The sequence below is a fragment of the Rhinopithecus bieti genome, unplaced genomic scaffold (assembly GCF_001698545.2).
Source record: "Rhinopithecus bieti isolate Rb0 unplaced genomic scaffold, ASM169854v2 scaffold_37463, whole genome shotgun sequence".
NCBI lineage: Eukaryota > Metazoa > Chordata > Mammalia > Primates > Cercopithecidae > Rhinopithecus > Rhinopithecus bieti.
In genome coordinates, this window is record NW_016815818.1 from 343,302 (window position 1) to 353,196 (window position 9,895).

Here is a 9,895-nt window from a genome sequence, read left to right on the forward strand (position 1 = left end):
GTCAGTTTGCTAAAGACAATGACCTCCAGTTCCATCCATGTTCTTGCAAAAGAGATGATCTCATTCTTTTCTATGGCTGCATAGTACTCCACGGTTTATCTGTACCACATTTTCTTTATCCAGTCTATCATTGGTGGGCATTTAGGTTGATTCTGTCTTTTCTATTGTGAGTAATGCTGCAATGAAAGTATGCATGCACATGTCTTTATAATAGAATGGTTTGTATTCCTTTAGGCAAATACCCAGTAATTGGAATGCTGCATCAAATGGTAGTTCTGTTTTTTAGCTCTTTAAGGAATTGTCACACTGTCTTCCACAGTGGTTGAACTAATTTACACTTCCGCCAACAGTGTATAAGCATTCCTTTTTGTCCACAACCTCACCAGCAACTGTTATTTTTTGACTTTTTAGTACTAGCCATTGTGACTGGTGAGAGATGGTATCTCATTGTGGTTTTGATCTGCATTTTTCTGAAAAGTGTCTGCTCATGTCTTATACCTACTGTGATTGTTTTTTTGCTTGTTGAATTGTTTAAGTTCCTTATAGATTCTGGATATTAGATCTTTGCCAGATACATAGTTTGCAAATATTTTATCCCATTCTGTAGGTTGTCTGCTTATGTGTTGACAGTTTCTTTTGCTTTGCATAAGGTCTTTAGTTTAATTAGGTGCCACTTGATAATTTTGTTTTGTTGCAATTACTTTTGAGGGCTTAATCATAAATTCTTTCCCACGATCAATGTCTAAAATGGCATTTTCTAGTTTTCTTCTAGGGTCATTATAGTTTGAGGTTTTACATCTAAATCTTTAATCCATTCTGAGTTAATTTTTGTGTATGGTGAAAGATAGGGGTCCAATTTTATTCTGCTGCATAAGGCTACCTAGTTAACCCAGCATCATAGATTAAACAGGGAGTCCATTCCCCATTTCTTAATTTCTTCAATTTTATCAAAATTCAGATGGCTATAGGTATGGGGCTTTATTTTGACATTCTCTATTCTGTTCCACTGGCAGCACCCCAGGCTGGAGTGGAGTGGCACGATCTCTGTTCACTGCAGACTCTGCCTCCTGGGGTTCAAGCGATTCTCCTGCCTAAGCTTCCCAACTAGCTGGGATTAAAGGTGCCCACCACCATGCCCAGCTAATTTTTGTATTTTAGTAGAGACAGAGTTTCACCATGTTGGCCAGGCTGGTCTCAAATTCCTGACTTCAAATGCATAATGCAACATGTATTATGAAACCTACCTTTATAATACTCTATTACCACACCTCATTTGTTTGTGACATATAGCACAATGCCATAAGTTCACAAGTTTATATTCACTTAGCTATGAACAATGTACAAGATGTTGGTGCATTGTACAGTGTAATGTATAAAATGTTTGGTGTGTGTGTGTCGCATCTCCATAAACAAGGAATGATTGAAGGAACAACTGTTCACTTTTACTGGATTCAGGAAGAATTTCCTGCTCAGCCTTGCCTCTCTGGAGTTGGAACCAGGAATTATCTACCTAAATGTGGCTGTAAAATTTTAATATGAGATTCCACGTGATGCAGGGGTCTCATAAAATAGACAACTTGAAAGAACTGTGTGTGTGTGTGTGTGTGTGTGTGTGTGTGTGTATGTGTGTGTGTGTGGCCAGGGGACATGCAGAGAAGTGGATAATGGGGCTCAATAGAGATTGAGGTTAAAGAAGTAAAGAGATGTGGAACTCAAATTCCCTTTTTACTTCTGGCTTTCATCATCCCTTCATCAGAGTGCATCCTAATCACACTCATTCAAAACCAAATCCTGATCAGCAATAGCAGCAAATTTAGAGAAAGTTCACATTAAGCAAATTCAGGATATAACAGACAAACTTTCTGGTCCTTAACTGGGAGAAATAATTTTCTGTTAATGCTCAGAAGGCCCAAGCTTCCTCCTCGACTTAGAAACATCCCCTTCAAGTACACAGACACATATTAATCTCATGACTTACTTCTTTCCCACTCTGCTGTCACAACTTAAATAGAACTATACTTTCTTTTATAATTTCTTTGGCATCATTCCCATTTTATTTTATTTTATTTTATTTTATTTTATTTTTATTTTTTTGAGACAGAGTATCGCTCTGCCCCCAGGCTGGAGTGCAGTGGCCGGATCTCAGCTCACTGCAAGCTCCGCCTCCCGGGTTCACGCCATTCTTCTGCCTCAGCCTCCCAGTAGCTGGGACTACAGGCGCCCGCCACCTCGCCCGGCTAGTTTTTTGTGTTTTAGTAGAGACGGGGTTTCACCGTGTTAGCCAGGATGGTTTCGATCTCCTGACCTCGTGATCCGCCCGTCTCGGCCTCCCAAAGTGCTGGGATTACAGGCTTGAGCCACCGCACCCGGCCACATTCACATTTTAAAAAATCAAATCTATGGCAGATAATTCTATGCTAAGCACTTAAGATACTCATTTTGGTTCCCCTCCATTTGAATGAACTCCAAATACACTGCTTCAGTTGCTAAGAAAAGATCTTTCAGCTAAATTGCCTTGTTTATACTTGATCATCCTTGGATTTTACAAACTGTATTTAAATACCTGAATTAATGTTTTCAAAATAATCTGAAATATAGACCTTAATTTTAAAGTAAGTTTATTTTTTTCAAAAATGCTATTGATTTTACTTGTATTTTAAAGCTTGCCAAATGAAAGATTAGTGACAAGATTTTTCTTACTTTTAGGGTCACCTCAAATATTCATAAAATATCTAACAGATGCGGCTCTTCCATGTCTACAAAAGATTTCAAATAGCAGAGATACTGTTTAATAATCAGATACATTTTTGCCTCAATAAGGAAAATAATATTTTATTAAAATGAACAGTCAATGAAAAACAAAACAAAAGTTAATCAACATCAACTATTCTGTAGAAATTGTTAAGTGAAAATCGAGCATGTTGATATTGGGGTAAAGGGTTGGAGAATGAGGAGTTCTTAAAGTCATCATTTAATAACTTGGCAATGCGAAACATCTGAACATCTGAAAAAAAGCAAACAGGCTACAAACCAGCTATGCTAAACTCCAAATACTAAATACTGAGCAGAGTTTAGAAAAATTGTAAAATAATAAGTATATATAACATTATCTTTGAAAATGCTTAAACTGTCACTTGATACATGATGAAGAATTTTTAGAGTAGTCATTTTTTGCCTGTTTCTCAAAAGAAAAATACACCAACATATTATTCCAGAAATTCCAGAAAAGGTATTGTCCCAATTTGGTTTATTCAAATAATGTTTCATTCAAATATAAAATTTATCTTTGAGCCAATAGTCCCCAACTACACTGGCCCCAAACGCCTCCTGTTTCTTAACAAAAAGGAATCATCAAACAGTTTTCCCAAACAAACAACAGCCAAAGGGAATACCTGTACTGAAAAAAATTCATGTACTATCCTGAAACTAAGTACGGTCAACTTGCAAAATGGAAATCTGCTCTTATATTCCATGTGTATTGAAACAAAAATAAAAGAGAACAAAGTAGAAGAGAGTATACTAGAAATGCTGGGAGATGTGAAATCATAAGTCTATATTAAGTCTGGACTTTAAGAAGCTATGTAACTTGAAGTAAATAGTTAACTACCATTTGCTCCACTTTGCCATGCATGCAAAGAGTATATATGGATGATATGCTGCTTCACTTTTAAAATTAAATAAGAAAAATGTTTCTCAAAAAAGGCTTAATGGCTAGTGTTCGCAAATACAAAGTGAGTAGTATAGTCTTCATGGAATCTTCCCTCTTGGGCATTTAAAGGAGATGTATTCTTGCCCAGTGGAAGATGAAACTGTGGGAATAAGAACACATTGCCTGATACATGCTTCCAATGGCAAGTGGCAGATAAGTTTTCCTACAGTGACACAATGTAACCACAGTGTTACCTGATTCAATCATTAGCACACCATTCATCTTTTTCCAGAGGAAAAAAAAAATGGTGAAAAGAAATGATTACAAAATAACCAAAGACAAATTCTTCCCTAATGTTATTACCATACAGTAAAGAAAGGTGAATAAAAATGATGAGAAAAGGAAGAAAGTGTACTCTATTAAAAGTGGGAATTGCACTCGCTTCAGCAGCACATATACTAAAAGTGGGAATTAATTATTGAGAGAACATTCAAATTTCCTTACCATAGTAGTAAAGAAATAGGATAAGAAGACTGCTACTAAAACTACTGTAATCTCCGTGTCCTACAACTATATAAATGGAAAGGTACTGTTTCTGATCAAAACTTTCTCCTGCTAAGGGTTTTTCTCAAAGCAAGTTGAACGTCTTTGTTCCTTAAGCTATAAATTAAGGGGTTCATTAAAGGAACTGTATTGGTATAAAAGACAGAAGAGATTTTTCCCTCATCCATTGACCCAGCAGAAGATGGTTTGAAATACACAAATGCACTTGACCCAAAGAACAGAGAAACAGCAATTATGTGGGAACTGCAAGTGCTGAAGGCTTTAGACCTGCCCTCAGTGGAAGTGATTTGAAGGATGCTGGAAAAAATAAAGCCATAAGAGATAAAGATGGTGACAGTGGGCACAGTGATGTTGATGCCCACCACAATGAAAACCACCAGCTCATTGATGGAGGTGCTGGTGCGGGAGAGCTGGAGCAGAGGGAGGATGTCACAGAAGTAGTGATTGATGGTGTTTGCCTCACAGAAGGTCAGTCTCAGCATGCATCCAGTGTGGGCCATAGCCCCAGAAAAGGACAGGAAATAGGAACCAAACATAAGGCTGGAGCGCACTGTAGGAGACATGGCAATGTTATATAGAAGTGGGTTACAGATGGCCACATAGCGATCACAGGCCATTGATGTCAGCACATAACATTCAGAAACGGCAAAGAAACAGAAAAAGAAAAGTTGGGTCATGCACCCCTTGTAGGAGATAACATTCTTCTCTGATATGAAGTTCATTAGCATTTTGGGTGTAAATGCAGAAGAATAACAAAGATCTATGAAGGACAAGTTAAAGAGAAAAAAGTACATGGGGTGTGAAGGTGTGAATTCAGCCCAATTAGGGTTACCAAGCCCAAATTTCCTATCAGAGTGATCACATACATTATTAGAAATAGTAAAAACAGGGAAATTTGGAGATCTGGCTGGTCTGTTAACCCCACCAAAATGAATTCAGTCACCAAAGAGCCATTTCCAGGATTCATTCTTCTCCAAGAGAATCTGTGGACACAGGAGAAAAGGGTGGCATTAGAGGACAACACAGTTCTTCTCACAATATTTTCTCCCACAACGTGGGATATTGCTGGGATTGTTTGAAACTAGCCCAACCTGGACCCACAGAATCTGGCTTCACCACTGTCATGAGACTGAGTGGCACTGACCTTCTCTTGTCAGAGTCTTACTAAGATAAATATAGCAAAGACCCACCTGAAGTAACCCTACAGAAAGAGGGCCAGTGCTGCCATATGCAAATGAGACTGCTGGAAATAATAAGGGGAAGAGAGACGGGTGGATTCCGACAGGATTCTCCTTCCCTCATTTCTTCATTTCTTTATTCACTTGAGTTCTTCCCTCACCAGTAAAATTAGAGGCAGGAGCCTCAGCAACCTGGTGCCATTCTCTAATATGACTCAGGTCACAGTGTCAACAAAGAACATTGTTTCTACTCCAAAAGAAAAGCAACAGAACCTAGAAATAAGTTACTGCCCCCAGTCACAGAAAAAAGTCATGAATCTAAAAAAGGGAGAATCCAATTCATAGAAACTATTGACCGAAACTTATCATTCTCTGAGTTCCTTATGTCCCTGAACATTCTCAACTCCCATCTTGAACAGATACTTCTGACAGTTGCATTTGAGTCTCAAGGTGGAAAATAAAGTAGAATGTCTTAGATCCCTGCTATTCCACCTCAAAGCAAGTAAGACATTAATATAAAGGGAAATAAGAAACTCACCCTTCTTATGCCTTAAAAATTTTGTGTTGTCTTATTGTTTCCTTACCATTGTGGTTCTGGAAGGGCAATTTCAAGCTCTAAGGCTTTGTTTTCTCTAAGATGAAACCCAGACATTATTTCCAAGAGTTCCTGAAAATATTCCTGATATATACATCATAATTTATTATTTTAATTTTGGTTTCTCTCAAGCAGCAGGCAAAAAAATCTTTAATAAAGATATGTGATAATAATATTATCACAGTGGCCACACCAGATTTATTGTGAGTTTAATGACACAATGTACTTGGTTATAAGCAGGATGGAAGCTTGCTCAGTCTCCTCCCCAGGGAACAAATTCTAAGAGTAACAGGGAAATAACGGGATTGTATTTTCACTCTGGACCATAATCTATCTTTAGTTCTTTAGGGACTCAGTATTTTGCTCAAGTTTTTCCTTCACTCTAGGGATTTTACATCCACCAAGGCAGAGCCAGAAATAAACTCTCATTTCTCAGTCAGCAAGATGGTATGACGGGAAGGTCTCAATTCTCCTTCCTCCATGAGCAAAGTAATTCTGCACAATTCGTGGACAGATTCCATTTGTGAAATTTCTAAACCTAGTTATAACGTCCCTACACCTCACTATAGCATAAAACCAGCCAAACTGATTTGATGGAACATTTGCATTATTCTTGGGCCATAATCCCTATTCCTGGCAGAACACCATGCAACCAGGCAAAAGCTTTTGCTTGGGAAGGGCATTGAGATACACTGAGCATCCAGTACCAACCTTTCTGCAAGTTATCCAGAGAACTGGCTTATATTTAGCCTGTCCCACAGCAGTGACAGGACATAGGACATGGCCTGCTCTGACCAGCAGAGATCAGTGAGAACAGAAGACAATTTAGACTAACATACACCATAGCTACCCCCTCAGCTCAGAACAGAGATAAGACTTAAAAAAGAAAACTCTCCCAACTTATTCCAGGTGAGGTGAAGAGATGGACTGCACTTGCAAAAGCCCCTCGTTTTCTGGGGCTATCTGGACCACAGGCTACTGTCCAGGAAATCTCAAACTGCTTACAGGACATGGGACACAACATACTATAGTATCCTGGGTCCATTGAGAACAGATTTGGTGGTTTTGTCTAATAATCGCCATGGTCCCTCCCCAAGGATCAACACAGACACTAGCAGTTTAAAAACTCCAGCTCTCAGCATTTCTGTAAGAAAGAGGTGAATCTGAAGTCCAATGATCCAACTTACCTGGAGGCTACCTGATCAATTGGCTTCTGCCTCCCTTCTTTCACAGCACTGGCTGGACCTGTGACACTCTGGACACCTGGCAGCTACTATGAACAAAGATAACTGGTTGATTCTACCAAACATTCAGAGAATTCATGCCAATCCTTCTCAAGTTCTTCCCAAAAAATTGAAGAGGAAGAAACACTTCCAAGTTTAGTTTATGAGTCCAGCATTACCCTCATACCAAAGGCAGACAAAAACATCACGAGAAGTCATCTCTCTTTTTTTTCTTGGTTAGTCTAACTTAGCATTTCTCGATATTGTTTACTTTTCCTTTTCAAAACACAAAACTTATTTTTGTCAATTAGTTATTGTTTTTCTAGTATCTATTTTACTTATCTTTAGCCAAATATTTATTATTTTGTTCCTTCTTCTAATTTGGGATTTAACAATCTTATTGTCTCCTTTATTTTTTCTTAGTTCCTTGCAATACAAGATTAGATTGCTAATTTGATATCTTTTTAATTTTTTTAGTGTAGGTATTTTTTTCCTATAAACTTCTCTCTAAGTACTGCTTTTGCTGCATTCCATAAGTTTTGGTGTTGGCTGGGCACGGTGGCTCACGCCTGTAATCCCAGCACTTTGGGAGGCCGAGGCGGATGGATCACGAGGTCAGGAGATCGAGACCATCCTGGCTACACAGGTGAAACCCCGTCTCTACTAAAAACATAAAACATTAGCCGGGCGTAGTGGAGGGTGCCTGTAGTCCCAGCTACTCAGGAGGCTGAGGTAGGAGAATGGCATGAACCCGGGAGGTGGAGCTTGCAGTGAGCTGAGATCACACCACTGCACTCCAGCCTGGGTGACAGAACAAGACTCCATCTCCAAAAAAAAAAAACAAAGTTTTGGGGTTTTCATTTTTGTGTCTCTAGGTATTTTTTAAATTCCCTTTTGATTTCCTCTTTGACTCAATGTTTAAGAGTATATTGTTTTGTTATACATATTCCTGAATTTCCCCATTTTCTTATTGCGGTCCATTCTTATTTTGATTCCTTTGTGGTCATAAAAGATATTTGGAATGATTTTGATCTTCTTACGTTTCTCCAGACTTGATCTACGACCTAACACGTGGTTTATCCTGGGGAGTGTTCTTTGGGTCCTCGATAAGAATGTGTATCCTCTGCTGCTGGGTGGAAATTCTTTCTATATCTGTTAGGTGCATTTGGTCTACAGCACTATTCAGTTCTGTTATTTTCTTATTAACTTTCTGTCTGGATTATCCATCCGTGATAGAAAGTGAGGAATTGAAATTCTCTGCTATTATCGTATTGCTGTCTATTCCTCCCTTCACATGTATCAGTGTTTGCATTAGGTATTTAGATGCTTAATGCTGGGTCTATATATATTTATAGATGTTACATCTTCTTGTTGAATAGACCTTTTTGTCATATACAATGACTTTTTTGACTTTTGTGACACTTTTTGACTAAAGTCTAATTTGTCAGATAGAAGTACAGCCACCCCTGCTCTCTGGTTACTATTTAAATAAAATCTCTTTCTCCACCCCTAAATTTTCAGCCTTTGTGTCCTTAAATGTAAAGTGAGTCTCTTATAGATAGCATGTAATTAAGTTTTGCTTTTTTAAATCCATCTAGCCACTCTGTATCTTTTGATTTGGGAACTTAGTTCATTTACGTTAACTATTGATAGATTAGGACATACTCTTGTCTTTTTTTATAGTTTTCTGTCCAATTTGTGTTTCTCTTATTTTTCTCTTCTCCTCTTGTGTTTCTTTGAGATTTGATTTTTCTGTAGTGATGTGCTTTGCTTATTTTAATTTTTTATGAATCCACTGTATATTTTACAGGGTTCTCATCAAATATTTTATAGTTACTGCAGTCTATTTTAAGCTAATAAAACTTGAATTGTATGTGTACTCTATACTTTGCCATCCCCCACACACAAACACTATGTTATTGCCATCCGATTTTATTTCTTTCTGTATTGTGTTTGCATGAAGAACTGTATGTTGTTATAGCTTTTCTTACTACTTGAGTCTTCTATTTTATATAGTAGTGTTAAAAGTGATTTACATGCCACCTTTAAAGTTTTACAATCCTTTCTCTTTCTTTATATTTGTATTTAGCAGTTAGATTTTTACTTTATCATCATTTTCTTTCAACTTGAAGAATATTTAGCACTCTTTGGCAGGTGTAGTGGTGACAAACTCCCTCAATTTTTGATTGTCTAGAACTTATTTCCCATTCATCATTAAAGGACAACTTCCCTGAGTAAGTCATTCTTGGTTAATATTTTCTTTGACTATATCTTAACCTGCAAAGTTTCTATTAAGAAAATCGCCAATAGTTTTGTGGAGTCCTCCTTGAATGTGACAAATGACTTTCTCTTGCTTTTCTCAAAATTCTTTGTGTTTGATTTTTTAAATTTTATTTTATCTTAAGTTCAGGGATACATGTGCAAGATTGTCAAGTTTGTTACGTAGGTAAATGTGTGCCATGGGATTTGCTGCACCTATCACTCATCACCTAGCTATTAAGCGCTGCATGCATTAGCTATTTATCCAGATGTTCTCCCTCCCCCCACCTCGCTGACAAACCCCAGTGCGTGTCTTTCCCCGCCCGTGTCCATGTGTTCTCATTGCTCAGCTCCCACTTATAGGTGAGAACATGTGGTGCTTGGTTTTCTGTTCCTGTGTTAGTTTGCTGAGAATACTGGCTTCCAG

At 37.9% G+C, this 9,895-nt stretch overlaps 1 protein-coding gene across 1 annotated transcript; it reads right to left on the reverse strand.

Moving 5' to 3' along the window:
• Positions 1-4,248: 4,248 nt before the first annotated feature.
• On the reverse strand, positions 4,249-5,180 carry LOC108516374 (olfactory receptor 8B3-like). The gene is given in 2 exon segments (XM_017853805.1): positions 4,249-5,012; positions 5,015-5,180. Coding segments are annotated over 2 exon segments (930 nt in total).
• Between the last annotated feature and the right edge of the window lie 4,715 nt (positions 5,181-9,895).